Below are 21393 nucleotides of genomic sequence, written 5' to 3'. Positions count from 1 at the left end.
ACATCAACTGAAAATAGAGAAAATTTTATGTGTTCATTTCCAATAGTGATATTTTCTTTTTTCTTGCCTAATTGCTTGGACAAAGATTTTTCAGTACTTTGTTGAATAGGAGTGGTGCAAGTGGTCACTACAATCTTGTTTCTGATCCTAGAGGAAAAGCTTTCAACTCTTCACCATTGAGTATGATGTTCTATTTCTCTCCCTTCCTTGGGAAAGTTTAAGCTATTTCTTTAAATACACTGTTCCTTTCTCTTCTCGAATTCTCATGTGTTTTTTTGTGTGTGTTAATATTGTTTTTATTGTGTTCCATATGTCCTCTAAGCTTTCTTCACTCTTTATTCTTTTTGCTCCTCTGACTTGATAATTTCAAATGTCCTATCTTCCAGGTCTCTGATTATTTCTTCTGCATAGTTGAATCTCCCTTTCCATCTCTTTCTTGAGAATTCTTCAGTTATTGTATTTTTCAGCTCTGGGATTTGTTTCTTATAGTTACTATTTCTTTGCTGAACATCTTATTTTGTTCATGCATTGTTACCCTAATTTTGTTTAGCTGTGTGTTATTCGAATTCATTACACTTCTTTAAGAGGATTATTCTGAATTCTTTACCTGATAGTTCATTGATTTACATTTCCTTAAGGTCAGTTATTAGTTTTAGCTTTGGGTTTCCTTTGGTGGTGTCATATTTACCTGATTTTGTGATCCTTACATTGGTATCTGAGTATTGAAGTTGTCTCCTCTTCCAGACGTCACAAGTTCACTTTGCAGAGACAGTACTTCACCAGTCAGCTCACTTTGGGTTTCTGGACCTGTGTACTGGAGTAACATTCTTGGGCAGTGGGGCCTGCTATTGGAGTCTATTTAGGGGAAAGGTAATTGAGCTGTCAGTGTTGGGGTGGTGTGATATCGGTGTTCTAGGATTTTCTGAGTGGTGTCTTGTCCATGAATAGTTGTTAGTTGTTCTTGTGTGGGAGAGAAAAGTCAGGAACAATGTATGTCATCATATAGGTAGCCTCACTCTCTACTATTACATTCTCAGAGCGTCCTCAGTTGTAGCAGACTCATATTCTCTCAAGGTGAACCTGACTTCTAAATATTGCAAAGTCACTTGGAGTCAAATCTAAGAAATTATGGGTCATATAACTATAAAGCTGTGGGTCATAACCCTTTGGCCACAATCCTTTTGAGGATCTCAGTAAACCTCTGAAAACACAAGGCAGATGACAGAAATACTGCATTTGAAAGCACAGGCACATTGCTACAAGATGGGCCCTTTCAGCAGTTTTATGAGACTCTGGGCTTTCTAGATGGATGCAGGAATCCTGGTGCCATAAACCTGTGGAGGTCTGTGTTGAAGGCTGGGGATAATTCATCCTCCAGTCCATTGGCTCCACCATTTTCCATTTCAAATGTAAGCTTCATAAGGACAAGGGTTTATGTCCATTTACTGATGTTCCTAGAACAGGGCCTGGTACTAATCCCTATGTATATATGTAAAAAATGAGTAATTGGATGAATAATTTACTATTGGGTTTATAGGTAATATTTCAGTTTTCAAAGATTGTCTATTTTGAAAAAAACACTGGCACAGGTAATTCAAGTGGAGATATTTCTGGAAGCATAGTAACTGGAAGGTTAGGGTTTCTCTGAGAGTTCACAAATCTCAGGACTAGTAATAAGACACTGATTCCATCTGAGAATGAGTTCACACAGAATCTCAGGGCAAGGCGCAGTGAGTGTTCAGCGTGCAGTGTGACAGCACCATGATCAGTGTCTGGAACAGGAACCTGGGTCAAGAAGCCCAGCTGACTTTAGGAAGGAGCTCCTCTCCTGATGGATGAGATTGTCACAGTGGAGAGATATTTGACTCTTTATAAAACAAAGAAGAACAATAATAAAATCTGTTCTGTAATCTTACTCTTTTTGTATATACGTATGGGTGGCCAGAGAAACAATGATTGATTACTGGTCCTGGACTCCCTGGCTAAAATAAAGTACCTTAGCTTCTGGTTGAAAATGAGGATAGTCAACGCAAAACAACAGGAGAGAAAATGCAAACTCAATTCTACTGCAGAAACATCTTTCAATTCTGCTGAAAATGGGAAAAAAAAGCTTTCTTAGAAAACAAAGACAGGCATAAGGTTTATGCAAAGATTTTTTTTTCTAAAGAAAGACACATTTCATCTAGCAAGGGCAATACAAAGGGGTTATATAAATTTATTTTTCATATAACAATTGATTACTTTAGAAAAAATTCCCATTTTCAATGCTTAATTCCATCGCTCATTAAAAAAAAATCACTAAAAGGACAAAAACCCACACAAAAATACAATCTGTATCTGTTCTCTATTTACAGATAACCGGTCACTATTAAGGCACAGATTGATTAAAAACTAACATTTATTCAAATAATCCAAATATTTTGTGCATCATATAACACTGACAACACCATAGACTGTAGTGTCATATTCCCTTCATTGCATCAAGAGAAAGTGAGAAAAGTAATTTCCAGTGTTTTTGTTTATTTTTAGCCACCCTATTTAATCTAGTTTAATTGGGACAGTTTTCTCTTTGGCATAGCATCAAAGCACTGTTCATAAAACCTGTATTGACTTAATACTGCAAATTCATTCTATCTTCCTCTATTGCAACTGCATGATAGAGAGCTTGGGAAAGAGCTCTAAATCATTAGGTTTTTTTTTTTTGGAAGCTCTTATTAAGTAAAATTTAAGGCACTGAGTTGTTCAATAGGAAACAAATCTGAATTCCTACCCTGTGCTGAATGTGTGGCATGATGTGTTCATATAGCCATGTAAGGCAGGGAGCGACATGTTGCACAGGGTGATTCTGTTGTACTTGCAAAAGGAGCAACTTAGTTCTTATACTTAAGCACGTAAGATTTAGTTTAGAAATGGGCATCCCCTTGGTAATGTTGTAACTGACATAATTTTATGACAGGCCCATTATCTATACCTTCTAGGTTACCAATATTATTTTTTAAGGTGAAAATTTTTCTGTGTGCAAAACTTCTCTTCAACTCTTCTTCTTACTTTAATGGTAAGACTTAGTCATGGAAAAATGTCTGGTGAATCTGTCTGATCCCACATTTGTATGAAAGTCGTCAATTATGTACGCTTATGTAATGCCTTCCGCTGAGAATATACGACAGTGGTTTATGTCCATGGAGAAAGTCTTGAATACTGAACATAAATAAGTCATTACAGTACAGGTAATTCACAACATTTCCTATGGGAAAATTTTCCAACAAATTAATACACTTGGAAATAATATTGCTTTGAAGAAAGGAAAGGCACTTGGCGATTTTCTTCATGGATTGAAAACCTTTCATTCATCTACAATAAGATGTCTGAAAAGACCTAAGAAACAATGTTGCCTGATTTCTTGGACTTTCACAGTATAAGATAGTAACAATGAGTCTAGCCACTTAGAAAACAGTCCTTTTTTTTTTTTTCTTTTTTTTTTTTTACTTTTTGCTTTCCTTTGGAACTCAGCTGTTTTTATAAACTGTCACCCTGGAAACTTAAATAAAGCCTTTCTGTTCTCAACAAACACAAGTCTACTTCAAGCAGACAGATATGGTTTTAGAAAGTCCTGTGACCATATGGAGGACAGCTAATATGTACATGATAAGGATAGCAATTTATTTCTCCTCTTAATGGCAACAGTGCTGTCTTGTCAGATGATTATTTGTCTTTTTTTAAATAAAGTGACAATCTAGGGCTCCAGTTATTGAATGCCGTCCATTCTCTACCATAAATCTCTAGTAGATATCAATTTAATCAGTTATGTACTGTATGCTTATAACATCTAAAAATAAAAGTTTGATATAAATAAGTGTCCTTTAGTGGCAGTATACTAAAGAATAGCCCTTTGCCTTCAGACAACCATTAAAATCATTTTAGCAATACAGGCAGCAGCTAAATATGATGACTGCAAAGGGTTAATATTGCAAAGTTCACTTGGTCTTTCTTTGCACCTGTTATGTGAAATAGGTTCATTGCTAATTGTTTCTAGGATGCTGACATCAATGAACAGAACTGGTCCAGAACCAAGCGGAGTCACTTGCATTTCCCAAAGTCACAGAATACTCAGCATAAAACTAATAATCCAGTACCATTTCAAATAAAAATTTTACAGTCAGAAAAATATGACTAAATCTGATTTGTACCAATACATCAGGTGACATGAAAATGAGAGAAAGAGGGATAATTTCCACAGGACAAGAAATTAGAAAGTGTAAAGTGCTGAAAGACCTCAATAATTATTTTAAAGCAGTACCAGAAAATTCCATTTTGATTATTTTTTAAAATCCCCAAATGCCTAAACAAAACAAGCAAACAAAAGAACCTCTATGTTTTCTGGTATTCCAGATGTCAATTAATCCTTCATTTTAAGTAAAAAATCAGTGCATATGTTATTTAGGTAAATAAAAATAGGAAATAAAGCCCTACCCTCAAATTGCAAATTCTGTCCGATTGCCATTAAAAAAAAAGGCATCCAAGTGTGGCAGTCTGTATGATGACGTAAGATCATCTCCTCTCTTTTCTTCCTTTTTGGCACAAAGTTCAGGTGTGAATAAGATGCTTTGGTCCTGATACCAGACACCCAGAGTACTGAGGACGGTGTGCAGTGAAGGCAGTTCACAGATCTCCTGTGTCCAACTCGACAGAGGTGGTGGTGTGTACCTGGAGGTACGTACTGCTACCAGCGGCCACTGACGCTAGCAACATCTGAGTGATACTGACGGGGTAGCCTCCCACTTGCTCCGCCTTCCAGGAAAGAGGTGCGTGCAGTTGGTGGTTCAAAAAGCTTTCTTCGATTTTTATTCAGTTCTAGGAAGAAAAAGGGAGAATTGTTAGGAGATCAATGGAGAAGCTCAACGGGACATGGCAGTAGAGCTCAGAAAATGGTGACAGTAGGGTTTTGGAGGGGAAGTCAAATCTAGTATCAAAAGGAAAAGTTTTAGTTGCTGGTCAAAACATTTCTGAAATTGCTAGAAGGTCTGATATTAAATACAGCATTTTGGTAGCAGGAGAACCAAGGACAGGAAATCATTTTTATTGCAGTTTGTAAACTATCTGGGAGATAGGTCATTCTCAGAACCCTCTATACTCCAGATATACAAATTGAACAGTTTGAACTATCCCAAATGTCATTTCAGAGGCAAAGGGAGGGGCCCATCAAAGCTGGTGAAAGGCATAAGAGAGAATGTATTACCAATGACACAGAAAATTATTACAGCTATTGAACTCATCCATGTGAAACACAGCCATCACTAGATTATTGAAGTCAGACATGAAAAGAAGACCTCACACACAAACAAGAAAATAATGGAGGAGCACGCTGAAGTGTTAAGCCACAGCCCAGTGGCTCCACTGATGCCTCTGCTCCTTGGGTCAGAAAGAGTTATATGAAGAAGTCTATCAGCAGCAGTTTTCTTTGAATATAATAATCAACTTAGTAAAAATACCGTTGAATCCAAATTCTGAGGAAAAACTAAGATGCTTTATTTTAATTGTAAAGAAACCAGAGTACCTAGAAAAAAAGTTTACTTTGTCTTTTGTCAAATAGAAACTGTTAATCAGAAAGGTAGAAAATTAACAGAGGCAGCCCATCTTGTTTATCCCTATGCAACATCACTCCTCCCCACCCTCTACCACATACATTTACAAATCCTCAAATAAACCAATGTAACTCTTGCTAATAAAGAGAACTGTCAGACTCTGGATATTAGGGTTCTGACAGCCACCAAACGCAAGTATCAAATAATGGGATTATATAGTTGATATGCTTAAAGTTGTCTTTTTTTTTTTTCTTGAGGGGGTGGAGCCAGTGGTTCAGCATGTGCATTTGCACAGTACTCAGAACTTTTTTAACCACACATACACACAATCTCCTTTTCCAATTCTGAGGTTGCATAAGCTATGGCTACATTAGTGCTGGAGCTGAAAACAACAGACTCAAGTTGCAGAGCAGTCACAGGTGGCTAAGGACAGCCATATGGCCAGATGTGCACTTATCGCCTGAGTTCTGGAACATGAACCAACACCCTAACACTTCACCCCACTGCCTTCCAAAATGTTAATATCTGCCCCATTGAGGTGATGCACGAGTGGAAATATCTCTCTTTTGTTCACAGTTAGGTCTTAGTGGAGAAGAAAAATAAGTGATTTAGTAGCGATTGTAACAACAAGCACTTTACAATTTGTTTTGTCCTATTTAAGTCCTTCTTAAGGAATAAATGATATTACCATTCTCCATTTTAGACACGAAAACTGAGTTTTCAAAATAGACAAGAGTAACCTATCCACACAGCTGTCAAGTGACAGGCTGAAACTCTGCCTGCCTATGCAAATGCTGTGCTCTGGGCCCTGAGCTCCAGTGATCCATCCATCGAGTAGAAAAGACCAACCAAGGCATTAGGAATACAAATCTGAAAACTTGGTCGTTTCAGGTATGCCAGATAACAGAGCTGCACTTCATATTTTACTATACTAAATTTATTTTTTAAATAGAATAACATAGCTTTAAAACTCTGGAACAGCAAGGAAGGTATCTTTATAAGATGCCGGCATGCTTATAGATGGCTATTGTTTCAAATTTCTGCAAAAACACTGTAGCAATGACATTCCTACTAAAAGCTGAACACATGTATTGTTTTTAAAAAACAAACAGAAATTCATAAATCAAGACAGAATTTAATATATTTAAAGGCAACTGTAGGAAAGTTAAGAATAAATGAATCCCATTAGGCACACAGCCTGTGAAAGTTTTATCCACCTTCTAGTAAGAAGACTGTCTTGGCCTTCATTTTCTCCTGAGAGAGTAATGCATGAATCAGGAGAACATTCCCATGCTATAGAGAAGGAATAGGAATGCATCTACCCTAGCACACTTAACATGCACAATTGAAGAAATTGGGCCACTGAAGACATACACATTTTTTAAAAAGACATTGAAAACTTTATTCTGAAAAGTCACATCAACTAGATTTTTGAGAGAATAAAATGATCATGAAGGAATTCGGCCATTCCCTAAAGATATAATTTCTAAGGTGTATATTTCCAAATGTGAAGCAGAGATAAATCTACTAGAGAGACTATCAAAGATCAAGTCCTACTGAAGAGACTTTATTTTTGTTGTTGTTTTTTACATTAAAAAGTAAACTCCCTCCTGATTTTTTTTCAAGTAAGCCTAAGAGATAGTTTGGGAAAATACCAACCTTTTTCTTTGAAATTCCAAGGTTCACACAATCCTGGCAGCTCTCAGGATCTTGTTGCGGGTCTGAACAGAGTCACAAACTAAAAGAATAGGTCGGGAAATGTTAGATCTACCTGAGGCCGTGGTGGGAAGCTTGTCAATAGGATGTTAAAGTTCCTTTTACTTTGTCCCTGTACAATTTAGTTAATCACTCACTAGAATACTGAGAAAAATCAAAGAATTTTCAAAAAAATCACAGATTTGAAAAAAAAGATCATTTTTTTCTCTGATCCATCTATACTAGAGATAAATCTCATCTCCTTCTATGACATTAAAAGAAATGTCTTCTGGCCCAAGATTAAAAACAGAATAAAACCTATACTGAAGGAACAACCCTGATCACAGATTAAAAATCTATAAAATTTTTAAAAGGAATTTTGAACTAACTCTGTACCTAACCAAACTATGTAACCACAAGACAAACGTGAGTAAAAGCTGCTCAGCTACCCTGTATCCACCCCTGGAAATGGAATTTTCTGAGACTAGAAATGGATGCCTTTGTGGTCAGATGAGCTGAACTGGAAAAAGAAGGCTTTTGATGAAGGGTTTCTCAATAAAAACTTATTACTTGCAGAGAAAACAATTTACCAGGTTCAAACAGATGCACTCAACAAAGTAAGGCAAAATCATCCTTAAAATAATCAAGTACTTCACACTGTGCAGAACATTCATAAGACATCTATTCAAAGCCTCTAATTCCCTTTAAAAGCAAGAAGACCTGTGAACCCCATTGAGAGAGGTGGTCTAAAGAAATAGTATGTAATCTCAACAGAACCACACAGAGGATGACTGGAGTAAAAAAAAATTTTAAAGAAGCTTCAAAACCCCTCCTTTCCAACTCTACTCCCCCAAACCCACCTGAAATACATCACAAATGTGTTCCAGAATAAAGATCCTGATGATTTAAAGAGATCTGCCTGTTGCTGGAGGCTTTACAAAGTTTGGGTGCACAAAGAAAGAATTTTCATTATATGGTCTCTGACATTCCATAAATCTCTAATGAAAAATTACCAAATTCCAGAACAGATACTTTCCCAGTATAAATGTGTTGGCCCACAAGCATATTTTAACACTACAGGCTTGGTGATTATGTGAGTTAATTAAATTTCAAATAGTTATTTTTTAATTAATAAAAGAATGTGAACATATATAAAGTTAATTTGGGTCTAGAAATAGCCCTTTAAGGCTGAGTTATAAACAAGTTGAAAACTATCCTATTGCTAGAGGTAGTAAAAAAAGAAAGAACAAGAGAATATACTGCTAATAACCATACACTGTTAAAACTGTAGTTTATTTCCACTACATCTGATGACATACCATGGGGAAGGACAGACCTCAGAAATGGAAGGTAACCTTACACAATCATCTATTCCAATCCACCTTAATGCTTAAGAAACCAAAACCAAAAGAGGTTTGGAAACTCACCCAAGGACTAATGACTTGGCAGAGGAAAGCCCATATCTCTTTATCTGAATACAGTGCTCCTTCCACTCTACCAAGCTGATCTTATTAACAAGAAAAAGCATCTTCCCTGTGGAGTTCCATTAATGCAACCACTTGGTTGGAAGAAGGATGGAAGAAGACTCAATCAAACTGATGCGTGTAGAACTCTATCCATGAAGGAGCCTAACAGGCTGCCCAATGGCTGAATTTCCACCCTTATTTCAAAGCTGTTCTGCTTATATCTGCTTTAAGTATTAGGTCTATATATAAGATTTTCTCGTGGAGTTGGGAGGGGGATGCAATCTCCTGCTAAAATAAAATGGAAAACCAGTGGTTTCCATTTTATTTGCTGATCTGATTAGTGAATATTGTTTGGAAAGGATTTGCACTTGGTTAGATGCCACTGTTGGCTTCACAAGGGCATAGCCTGCAAAATCAATGTTTTGAAAAGGCAAAGTCATTTTCCCACCACACCTGACACTTGGCTTCTGCCCTTGGTGTCTCTGTCTTTCTGAGAAACTGGTACATATATAACATTGACATTAATGAACTTTATCAGAACTTCTTCAAAAAGTAACCTCATTTTTTGCCCCTAAAATTTCTGTCATATTTTTCTATATACCATTTGGAAGTACATGGTCATATACTTATCATGCAGCTCAATTCCTCATAAATGGAAGATACCCAGTAAATATACATAAAGCATTTTCTAATACCTAGAATATGCAATAAGTGCACCAAAAAAAGTGGTCTGGGACATTATTTTCCTTCATTATTCTCCTTCATTCTGTGACTACATTCAGGATTCCATACCTTTCTGTGTCTCACAAATTCTATTAAAAGTTTGGGAAAAACTTAAAAGCATTAAGACAATACTACTAGATTCCAGCTATACCAAGCATCATTCTTTCTCTGATGCAATTATCTTAGTTGGTATGCAAGGATACATGCATTTGAAACATGACAGCCAATCCAGAATAATTATTCACTAGTCCAATCATACTTGCTTAACACAACCACAGAAAGGAGAATTCAACTTCTCCCCCATTCTTATGTTCTGCAAAGGGCAACTTTGATTCGGTCTTTCTGAAGAGATGTTTTAAAGAACGACATTGTCAAGGCAGGTTTTCAGGCAATGCCTTGAGGAAGGAGTAGGGATGTTCTAGGCATTTGTCACAATGTTAGTGGGAAAACACTCTAGAACCACAACCACAAGGTGCCAGCATAGTAAGCAAGTGGTTGATGGACAGAACCAGCCCCAGTGGCTGAGGCTACTGGCAGAGGTTATTCAGATTTTAAAATAGGACTATGAGCATTTATATTCACCTGAGATTGCAAGCAGCATTTTCCTCCTGGCACCAAAAGTCGTAATTCCCAGCTCCTTCAGATCCTGATCTGTGAGAGTGAGGAATGTCTGCAGATCGATCTGTGGGTGAAAAAGTAATGTATAACCAATATATTAAGTACTTATTTTTGTGCATTAAAAGTTCAACTCATTACTACACATATTTCATTTTCTAATTATGCTCTGCCTACTTCCAAAAAGGAATGATGGTGTCACAAATCTAGGGGACAAGAGACAATAAAGGTGGTGAAATGAAAGTAATGATTCTAGTAGGAGACTTAGTCTAAGCCAGTTATTTATTGCAGTTGAGATTAAAACGTTAGGTCTTAGCATCCTGGCAGCCAGAGCAAAAAGGGAAACACAAATTCCACAGGTTTTTAGATAAAAGAATAAAAGAATACATGCCTGTCCAGAAGATAGAAAACATTTCTTGGCTTTGGATTCTGAATTAAGTGTAGTTCTATAAAAAGAAACTGAATAATACCATAAATGCTATCCTCCATTGTGTTCTACATAAGAATGGTAGAAGAATTCCCAGACTACATCAGACCCATGATTCACTTGGCTCGGTCTAGCATGTTATCTCTGAAAGTGGCCTACAAGTATATATTGGTATATAATTGCACACTCTGGCATCAGCAACAAATTGTGAAGGGAGGAAGCCCAAGGATCCCACCCTTCCTTTGAAGAAAGGTAATAGGCTCTGAAGCCAGAGAGATTTGGCTCTCTATTCCGCCTCTGCTGTTACTAGTTGTGGGCACTCAGGGCTGACATACTGCACGCTGCAGGGCTGTAGTGGGCATGAAGTATGATCGCAGAGATAAAGCAGTGGGCTCACCACAGTGGTGAATAACTGGCAGTTATGGTTAGTAATTATGTATTTAGACATATCATCTGTGAAAGCAGCTAAACAAATCTTCAACCTGCTTATAGTAAACTAAATCTCACAAGCTCACTTAATAAATTCTTTTTAAGTCATATTTGAGTATTAGAGAATATCCTACATGAAGGAAACAGAACCGAATTTATACTTTTCATTCAAATGATACAGAAATTAATTTGAGATTTTCTGTTTTCATTTTGGAAAGTACATCTAGATCTTGGAAAACCTTTTCACTTATCATTTCTAAAGATATGCTTTTAGAAATTCTATTAAATATATATTCTTTATTTTAGGGATCCCCTCTTTTTAAAGTGCCAGAGATGAAATATTTTTGGTTTAGTGGGCCATACTATCTCTGTTGCAACTATTTGACACTGCTGTTTTAGCTCAAAAACAGCCATAGACAATATGACAATATGTAAATGAATGTGTGGCTGTGTTTCAATAAAACTTTATTAACAAAGGCAGGTGTGCAGGCTACAGTTTGCTGACCCCTGCTGTAGTGAATAAATATTAGATAAAGGCAGTCTGGCTTTATATTATGTTTTCTTCCTTCTTAGATTAATTCAATAAGAAGTACATTTAATATATTTCTATGCTTCTTCAAATAAGAAATAAATATAAATTTTAAAAAATCCAGAATATCACTGAATAACACCCAGTCTTTTACTTCAAAACCTTCTTTTTCTGGACTAATTAAAATACTTCTGTCCTTGAGCTTCTCGATCAGCTACACTTGTCTAACCAGCAAAGCTAAATACGTAAATGAAATTTTTTAACACACTGATGAGTGCAACTTAGAAAATCCTCAGTTAAATGAACACTAATTCAGATTTCGGGAAAAGACAATGAAATCAATATGCTGAAATCCAACACACAGATGACAACCTTTTTTTGTGTTTGGTGTTAAAAAACAAAGTTCAACAATTACACTTAATAAGTTATTGAACCATGGGCAATACATTAAATTTATGATACAAAGGCCTAACGTTAGATTCTTTTTGAGAGATACATGCTTGGGAATTATGGATTTAATCAGATGTTCTCTAACATGAAATAAGCCAAACTGGAATGAAACTTAAAAACCATGTCTGGACTTGAAAAATACATACATTTATTGAAGTGTTCTAATTTTATGTTGCACTGGGTTAGCTATGCCCTAGCAATAATGACAGCATTATTAGAAAGAATCGTGTTCAGGGCTCTTCTCTTTAAGTCAGTGCATAATAATTTGGCTGATCAGTTTGGTCAAAATCCATGGTAGTGATGTTTCAGAAAACATCTTATTTTTGTCTCAGTTCAGGCAAAACCCAAACAGTAAATTAATGAATAAATTAACATATATAAAAAGCACATTCTATTTTGTGAGAACAGATTCGGTAACATGACTAGGATGGGGTCAAAAACAACCACGGATATTTATTTCAGATGCTGTTATTTAAGAACCACAAATAAAGATAATACGGATTAAACAGTGAAATAATCTTAAATACAGACTTTGCTGTTAGGGGAGTCGTGAATCAAACGTTCCCATGAATCAATACACCAATTGGGTATTTTAGCTAAAAGTAGTGGAGGTGTGTTTTTGGAAACACAATTTTCTATATTTCTGCTAACCTGTGTTTACTAGTTGCACTAAATAAATAAGAAATGAGATGACATTTTTCTTAGCAGTGGAAACAAGTTATGAGGCTTTAATAAGTGCTCAGTGAAAGCACAGCCATAGGTCAGTAAGCCATTTCATTCTAGAAGTAGTCATACACACAACCAAAACAAAGATGCCCAGGAAAGTAAATAAATAATGACTGACCTCTTGTTGCTGGAAGACATCTGTGTATTTGCCCAGGCCCAGTTTGCTAAAGAGCTCAGGGAGGTCAGAGCCTTTGAAAGAGCTGTTCAAGTTACAGCCATTGCTTCCTGTCAGTGAAGAAATGCAGTCCATATAATTGCTACTGCTGAGATAGTGCTCCGCTGAAAGACAAAGGAGAGGCAGGCCTCAAGTGAAAATGCCCAGAGACAACACGGTTTAATTAAAAATTTTAATCACTCAAATATTTTAGATTTCACTGTTGGACTGAATAGAGCAGTAATTGCATAAATACTGTAATTCCTTACTGAAACATTGGCTTTTCATTAATGAAATGCTGGTTATTGCTTTAGAGAGGCTCTTGCCATTAAAATGTTACACTTGGGAGGCAGCAATTCACCAACAGTGCCTCTGTAGTTAATAATCATTAATCATATTCTCCTGAGCATTCAGAAACATTTGCTCTTCATAATTGATATGAATTAAATGAGAAACTGGAAGAAAGATCCCCAGGATACAATAAAGGTATGGGAAGTTACTGTGAGTCCAGGCTCCTTTTGGAAAGCAGGATAGCCCTCTGTGTCCACACTTGTGCTTTCCTGTGGTCAAAGGAATTGCAGGATATTGCAACGTGTAAATCTCATCCCTTACAAAAATATAATTAGGCAGTGAGTTCACAAAACAGAGTGCTTCCAAAATTAAGAGCAAATGCAAAGTTTAAGAATGGCACTGGAGTTTCTGGATTATGACTGAAATGAATCTGTCTACTGAAAAAAATTCTAAGACAGCAAAACTAGACTTAACCTTGGCTCCGCCATTGATTTGGCGGGCAAAGATTTCTCCACATTGTCTGTGGTACTCAGACCCAATAACACTCACTGCTGGGTGATGGACTGGTGAGTCATACCAAGTACTTGACCAAATATTGAATATTTGAAACACTCTCCCAGAGCTGCTTTGGAGAGCCCAGTAGAGCCCTGCAGCTATCCCTACTTCCCTGACCAACAACTAGCTCTTCTCCATGTGGGAATTCTTCCCCTTATACCAAAGTTGCAGCTGCAGGAATGATTCCAAGGTTGATGAGGGCAGAGGATGCTCACCTAGCTAATCAGATACATCTTATCTCCTCCGGCCAATGCATTCTCCAGATCTAAGAATCCTGTTCTAGATTGTTTTGTTTGCCACTAATCACCTTCTCTGGTCATTTCATTTCCCAAATGACAGTACATATTCTTTCTATATTTCAAGTGGAAGGAATTTCCTGATCAAGTTTCTCTTTCCCTTAAGAATAGGTGTTTTAGTGGTGCCTGGCTGGCTCAGTCTGTGCACCATGCAACTCTTGATCTCTGGGTAGAATTCAAGCCCCACATTTGGTGTGGAGCCTACCTAAAATAAAAATTTAAGGGATGCCTGAGTGGCTCAGTCAGTTAAGCATAGGACTTTGGCTCAGGTCATTATCTGGCAGTTTGTGGAGCCCCCAGGTCAGGCTGTCTGCACAGTGCCTGTCAGCACAGAGCCCGCTTCAGATCTTCTGTCTCCCTCTCACTCTGTCCCTCCCCTATTCACGCTCTATCTCTCTCCTTCAAAAATAATAAAAAAATAATAAAAACAGAAATTTAAAAATATAAATTAAAAAACAGATGTTTTATCTTTTGTGGGGAGAAAGTGTAGATGAAAGAACCTAGGACCAAGCCCTGGAGCGTTCCACCATTTAAAGGGAAGACCCAAAGTCATCAACCCAGTGAGGTATTGGCTCGAGGTTGACACAAAGCAAGAATGCAAAGAGCACATGGGAGTAACCACTGGAGTTGACAAGATGAAGGCTACTGAAAGGCTAACCATATAATTTACTGTTTAAACAATAAATTTACTTACTTGGAGAACAGAAGAGGGAGTTACTGAGAATCACAATGGTTCAACTCCTGTTAACAGGCTCTGAGAAAAACCTAGACATTGCTAACTTTGAAAAGGATGTCATGAAAAATCATCTACAACTGTGGTCTTCAATACAGTAACCACTTGGCCACATGTGGCTACTGAATGCCTGAAATGTGGATAGTGGGAATTGAAATGTTCTGCAAGATTATAAGATCTATTCGTACCAGATTTTAAAAACTTAGTACAAAAAAGAATGTAAAATATCTCATAAAAATGTCTTTACATTGATTACATGTTTAAATAATATTTTACATATGTTGGGTTAAGCAAATATGTTAGTAAAACTGGGGGAAAAACAGAGGTTTCAAAATTAAATGTTCTTAAGTGATATTTATTATGACACATAATTTCCCTTATATTTCTTTTTATCATAACTATTTATAGTTTTTGTAATCTCTTTTAAACTCCTTATGTTTTTAAAGCATCTCACAAAAGCCAAACACCTGTTTTTCCTTATTCATTCCTTTTTATTAATGAGTTCCCTATCTTAACTCTCATCCTGAACTTCAATGCAGCTAAGTTGTACAGTCAATTTTAATTATCCAGTGTTAAGTGAAGGGAAAGGAGATAAAGACTGAAAAAGAAGCACAAAACGAATTTATATTGAGCCACAGAACAGAGATCATTTCCACCCCTAGATCTGCACCTGGCACCAGCCTGCCTCACAGCTCCATGCTCTTGTCAGTGGTGAGGTGCCCTGCCCACACAAGTTACCTGGCTACTACTGATAATACACTTGGAATGTGTTTTTTTTTTTTAGAGCTGGCTGACATCATGACTGGCCTTTTCAAATCAGAGACTCTTGATAAAATGGCCAACCTAATTGATGGCAACAACTGACTGTTACTGAGTGTCCACTACACTCACTTAGATTGCCTTTCTTCAAGTATTCTTCAAATACTCCAAACTATGTTTCAGGATCCCAAATTCATCAAAAACCCTGAAAAAGGCCATTAGGGGAATATGTTGTGATTACTATTGTCAATTCTTGTCTGCTTACCTATTTATACAGCCCAGAAGTGTGAGAGCTGTTACAGACAAAACCAATAGACGCATGCTGAGTCTTCACCACATTTGTTCAAAGCCAGAACCTGTATGCTTTAAACTTTTTCTTCCTATTTATGCCAACCTGGCTACATATTGTCATTTTAAAAAATTAAAACTTGCTCTTCACCTTTAGTAGCTACCCACTGGGCAGACTTTATTTTCCAAGATGCTAATTTGATCTCATTTGGCTCAACTCCTTTACAAACCTGTCTTTTCCTTATCATCTGGATGTTTGTGGGAGCATGACTCATCCATACATTCACTCAACAAACATTTACTGAGTGCCTGTCTGTGTCAGAACTGCTAGATATTTGGGAAGAAATAACAAATAAACCTCTGCCTAACAATGCTCGGCACACGGGCAGTTTGTAAGTTCTTACTGAATGGATAACTATGGTTCCTAGCTTGTAGAGCTCAAATTATCCACAGGTATAACAAGAATGAGTGTAACAAGTGCTAAGTGAAAGCACAGACAAAACGCAGTGGAAACAGAGAACTCCACCATCTGCTTCACCTGGAAAAATAAGGAAGGCTTCATAGAGAAGGTGGCATGTGATGCCAAATACTTGAAGGCATGGGGTTCAGAGTTTATATTTGAGCATCACCCTAAATCAAATGGACAAATTCCAGACTGATTACATCTAAAAGTATGATGAAAAGTCAAAGCTCACTTGATTTGTTCTGTTTACGTTTGGGGCTGCCAATAGAAGCGGCAAATTCACTAGGACTTGTGGGTCCTATTCCATTTCGGTCTCTCCAGTTATCAGATTCACCTCCACTTCCCAAGTGTTCACGACTGCTGGACCTCGAGAGGGACACTGATGAACCCTGTAGACAATCAAAGCCAGATGAGGAAATATTTAATAAGGTAGGTGTCCTGAGCTTTGAGGAGAAAAGAATGCACGTTACACCACCACCATTTACTTCTATTGTTCACCACTGCTGATTCTCAGGAAGAGGCCATGCCATCTGTCTATAGGCCTTCTATCCTCCAGCCACCACGGACACCTGGTAACATACACAGTATTCATTCACTCCTCCTTCATTATGAGAGCCCCCAGCACAAAGACTGAGTCCTATAAGATTTGGAGCAATGGATACTGAGATTCCTCCGTATTATAGAGAACCACACAGTAAGTCTTCCATCTGGTAAAGCAGAGATTCTCTGCCTTGTATCACCTAAAAAGGACACATGGGAGGGGGTGTGCCTAGACCTAATGCTCTAACAAGAATACAGCTCCCAGGCTACTAGAGTCAGAGGGGAGAGAGAGTTGGCATTTCTTCCGTGTTACCCTCATCCAAACAATTATATGGTCTTGCTAATAAATTACAAATACCTGGAAATATTTTTAATTCCCCCAAATAAAAATTTAAAAGATCTCAAAGTTTGAACTGATTTGCATTTATTTATTCATTTAGTTAAACAAAGGCAATCTATTTTGTACTATATCTAGAGTTTTGAATTCAGGATTCCCCGGTTTTCAAAGTATCCTGTTTGTTAGATAAATTAAATTCTAATTAGTATATGTGCTGCCAAAGTGAGCACTGCTTGTTGGGGAATTCTAAGAGGATCTTTCACAATTCCATAAATTCACTTCATTCAGTCTCATAGCAGTGTAACCACAACTGGCCATGCCCTCCTTTTTTTTTTCTTCATCTCTGGCCATGCCCCCCTTTAACACCCTTTTCTTCAAGCACTCCCCATGTGTTCTGCCCACTTCCTGTAGCCTTGCAGGATCCTCCTCCACTTTTCCACTCCAAATATCACATTATCCTGGGGCTGGCCCTAACATGCCTTCTTGTCTCTCTCTACACTTGCTCATTAAATAATCTCAACCTCTTTCAGAGCTTAATGACAACCATGACTTTCAACGTTTTACTTCCAGATTTGACTTTTCTGTTGAAATTTATAATTGTGGAATTGCCTTGTAGGCATTTTAAACTTGGAATGCTTGAAATTTAATTGTTGACGACCCATTCCCACCAGCTAAACCCACACACACTCCTGCCCCAGAATTCCTACATCTCACCCAGTTGCTCAAGCCGAACTTCTGAGTCATCTTCATTCCTCCTTCCCCCCACCACAAACAATTCATCAGCAAATTCTATAATCTCTTAACATACCCCAAATCTACCTTCTTCTTGCCATCTCCACAACTGTAGCCAATAGCCAGCCTCCTTATGAACATTTTATTCTATTCTTGCCTCCCACCCCAATATCCATTATCCAGAAAGCAACTAGGCTGATTTTTTAAAAGCAAATTAGAACAAATGATACCTTCTGTGTAAAGTCTGATAATGCTTTTCCAGTACTTTGTCATGGGCTAAGATGCTCCCTAGCTGATCCTCTAGGGATCAGAGCCTCTCTAACTCTGTCTTCCCTTCCCACTGCCCTTCCCACCCAACTTCTGCTCCATGAACTTGCCAGCTGGTTCTGACTTCAGGACGATTATGCCAGGATGATCAAAGCCTCTTACTGTTTCCCTAGATCTTCACAAAGCTGACCCTTTCCTGTCATCTAGGTCTTAGCTTGAATGCCATCTGCTCATTAAGGCCTGCTATGACTACCCACTCTAAAGCAGGCTCTGTTGATTATTTATCAGGGACTTTTATTACCTAATGGCTTCTTGTTTGTTTTGTATCTCTCTGTACCTAACAAAAAGAAAGTTCTATCCATGAAACCAAGAACCTGTATTTAAGCACTGTATCCCTCAAATTGTGTCTGGAACACAGAAAATGCTCCATAAATATTTGCGGAATTACTGAATCTAGAGAGACGTACCTTTTTATACATCTATGAAGAATTCTAATTCCCTTTGCTATGGGATGCCCTTTGTTGACTTTTGGGATGGGGCAGAGGGAAGGAAAGCTCCTGAGACCAAAGAATGGTGTTTTCAGTTAAAACTATCTTTAACGTCATACTTCAACCAAAATGAATCCAATGTAGCAAGGGAAATAAGAACATGCTCAAAACTGGCAATTACCAGAACGTCAGTGAAATCATTATTATAGTATTTATATGTATATTTAAAATTCTACATCTAAACTCTTTGAGTATTAAAAAAAAAACACTCATCTAAGATCTAAGCTGACTTAATGCACACAGCTATATCAGATCTGGCTAAACATGGTGATTTCTAAAACCATTAAGTAAAACGTTCTCTTGTGATACCTACTAGTTCATGATCTACTCACTAATCCAAAGTGTCACAAATCACAGCTCATCTCCATTCTTGGATTTATAAAACTGAAAATAATCAGACAACTTCATTACTCTTAGTGGTGGAGAAATTAAAAATCATCTTTGATTCTCAAGGCATGTTTTTTTTGGCTTTAGAGAACATGTAGCAGAGATGAGTGGCAAATAGAAAAGGAAAATCCCAGAGCTTTTGTAGATCTGTTGATGTTACAGAGATAATGCAGGTCAAAGCAGCCTTTTGTTCCACCTTTCATGTTTCAGTATATGACCAAGTGGATTGGGTCATATTTTTGAGTAGTGGAAAAAAAAATGCCTCAAGCTGCCTGCTTCTTATCTAAAGGAGCTCTTTGGAACAGGCTCATTTCTCAAAGCTGCCCTCAAACTGGAAACAACTGCTTAAGTCTAGCTTCTCAAAAATCTGAATAAGAAGCTCAGAGCATCAACTTCTTGCCTCAAGCAAGCTTCCTAGAGCAGGAAATTCCATGAGCCTTGATCCCTGGCCCATACCCATCAGAACCTACTGGCTAAGCAAACATGCTTCTCCTCATAGATCAGCATTCTACTTGTCTATTTGGGTTTGTTTTGTTTTCTTTAGAATGTTAAAAAAAAGTGTTTCATGTCATCTTCTAATTTCAAAATATTAGTGCTATATATAAGCAGAGAGGTGGTCAATCCTTCAATAAAGATTTTTAAGTTCTCTCTACTTTTCTTCTCTATCCCACCCTGTCTCCATGTCCTAACCCAAAGAAGCAATCCTCACTGCTCAGTTTTTAATCCTTCTGAGCTATAGCAGAATAAAGGGAAAGGCATGCATGTGCAGATAGCAACTGCTGCATAATATCAGATCATGCTATTGTAAAGGACTCTCTCATCCCCTTTCAATGGATTTGGGATGAATGAAGAAAAGTTCGAGTCCTACACAACAGGGAAAATCTAGAATGCTATTACCAAAGAAATCTTGGTTATATCTTTTCATCAGCATTGTTGAAGGGGCTATAAACAAAAACAGGTTATGAGGTGAAAGCCCATGCACTAATCTAGGTGTTCACACCCTCTCCCCCACCTTCCAGTGTGAATAGGTTGCTAGATATTAACTAGGAAGGTGGAACAGACTAGCCCAAGATAGCCAAAAGAAAAAGTTACAGGAGCCACTGTACTCAGCCACTGAGTCAGGACCCTGGCACATCCCTGCCCACAGAAGGTGGTCTATCCATCCTTTGACAAGTGCTGGAGCAGAAGAGTCTTTTAAGTTCTGAAATAATTTCTGCATTGTCCTCCTAGTGTTACATCTCTGTAAAGCAGTGTTTCCAGAAGGGTGTCTGCATCAGAATTGTACTAGGCTTTTCCTGAAAATGTAGATTCTTGGTTTTTGCTCCCCATCTAATGAATGAGATCCTGGAGGAAGTATCTTCATTTTTATCAAGCTCTCTAAAGAGAATCTTATGTCTGTTAAAGTATGGCCACATGGTTCTAGATCATTTACTTATTACCTTTGCTATGTACCCTCTTGGGTTAAACCATTAGGAAGAGAAGTATGAAGGAAATTTTATAAAATAAATTCAAGTCTTTTCTGTGACACCTACTGCCATGATCTCACGTAAAACACTTAACTGATCAGGGCCATTCTTTCCTCACTGGGAGCTTGTAGGGACTGAATAAGCTTGAGGATGAAAATGCACCTTATTAACTACAAACAAATTATGTGATTTACGCTAATTGTTACTAGCACATTATGTGTTCATATAATATTCCAAGGCATTCCTTTGGAAATAAAAAGCATATCTAGCTGGACATAATCTCAACTTTCAGCAGGTGGTTGGTCTTCTTCAGGGTAAAGTTCTCCAATTTGAAAGAATAGTACCTGTCAAATATTACTGAGAACTTACCACACACTGTGCTACATACTGGAGGGTTTCTTCCAAGTCATCTTCAAATTAACTCAAATTAGAAAACAAGTACAGAGGAGAGAAGTCACTCATCAAAGCACATCTTATTAGTGGTGGGTGTCACATTCCACAGCCCCTTCACTTGACAGCTACATTATTAGAATGATCATCATTTCAAACTAACAGAGTGTTGGTCTTTAAGCACACATCTGAATTAGCATTTCTTGAGTAAAGTATTTTATCTCTGAAACTAGAGAAACACGATCAACCACCTAACACTTCACTCTGCCAAAGGCACGCGTGAAAATTGGCCATAGGTGTATCAACTGAAAGCCTAAGAAGTAGCACAGCAGTTTTAAGGTCTCTACCAACAAAAGGAAATGTTAACTTTCTGTCAGAACTATAATGGCAGAGAGTGGAGTATGCCTCATAGAACCTCAAAATTTTTCACAATGGTTCCTGTGTTCTAGCTGCTGACAGTAACTTCAATCTTTATATACAGCCTGCCAGGTTGCTACTAGATAGAAGTCTGACAATGAAATTCACATGAGACTGTTCTTTTTAGT

The 21393-nt window shown here is 37.5% G+C and overlaps 1 protein-coding gene across 5 annotated transcripts in view; it reads right to left on the bottom strand.

Moving 5' to 3' along the window:
* Positions 1–2190: 2190 nt before the first annotated feature.
* The window catches only part of BICC1 (BicC family RNA binding protein 1), a 277204-nt gene continuing 258001 nt past the window's right edge, over positions 2191–21393 (bottom strand). For 4 of the 5 annotated variants that reach the window (XM_053207343.1, XM_027062039.2, XM_027062038.2 and 1 more), the window contains exons 18-21: positions 16414–16570; positions 12761–12921; positions 10049–10148; positions 2191–4851 (exon numbers count right to left, since the gene is read on the bottom strand). In XM_053207343.1, coding sequence (XP_053063318.1) covers positions 4721–4851; positions 10049–10148; positions 12761–12921; positions 16414–16570 — 549 coding nt within the window. In that variant the 3' untranslated portion in view covers positions 2191–4720. Of the gene's footprint in view, positions 4852–7241; positions 7321–10048; positions 10149–12760; positions 12922–16413; positions 16571–21393 lie in introns of all 5 variants that reach the window. The other variant, XM_027062040.2, reaches the window with a different exon arrangement.

This window comes from Acinonyx jubatus, chromosome D2, assembly GCF_027475565.1.
Source record: "Acinonyx jubatus isolate Ajub_Pintada_27869175 chromosome D2, VMU_Ajub_asm_v1.0, whole genome shotgun sequence".
Classification (NCBI taxonomy): domain Eukaryota; kingdom Metazoa; phylum Chordata; class Mammalia; order Carnivora; family Felidae; genus Acinonyx; species Acinonyx jubatus.
This window is presented reverse-complemented; position numbering and strand designations above follow the sequence as displayed.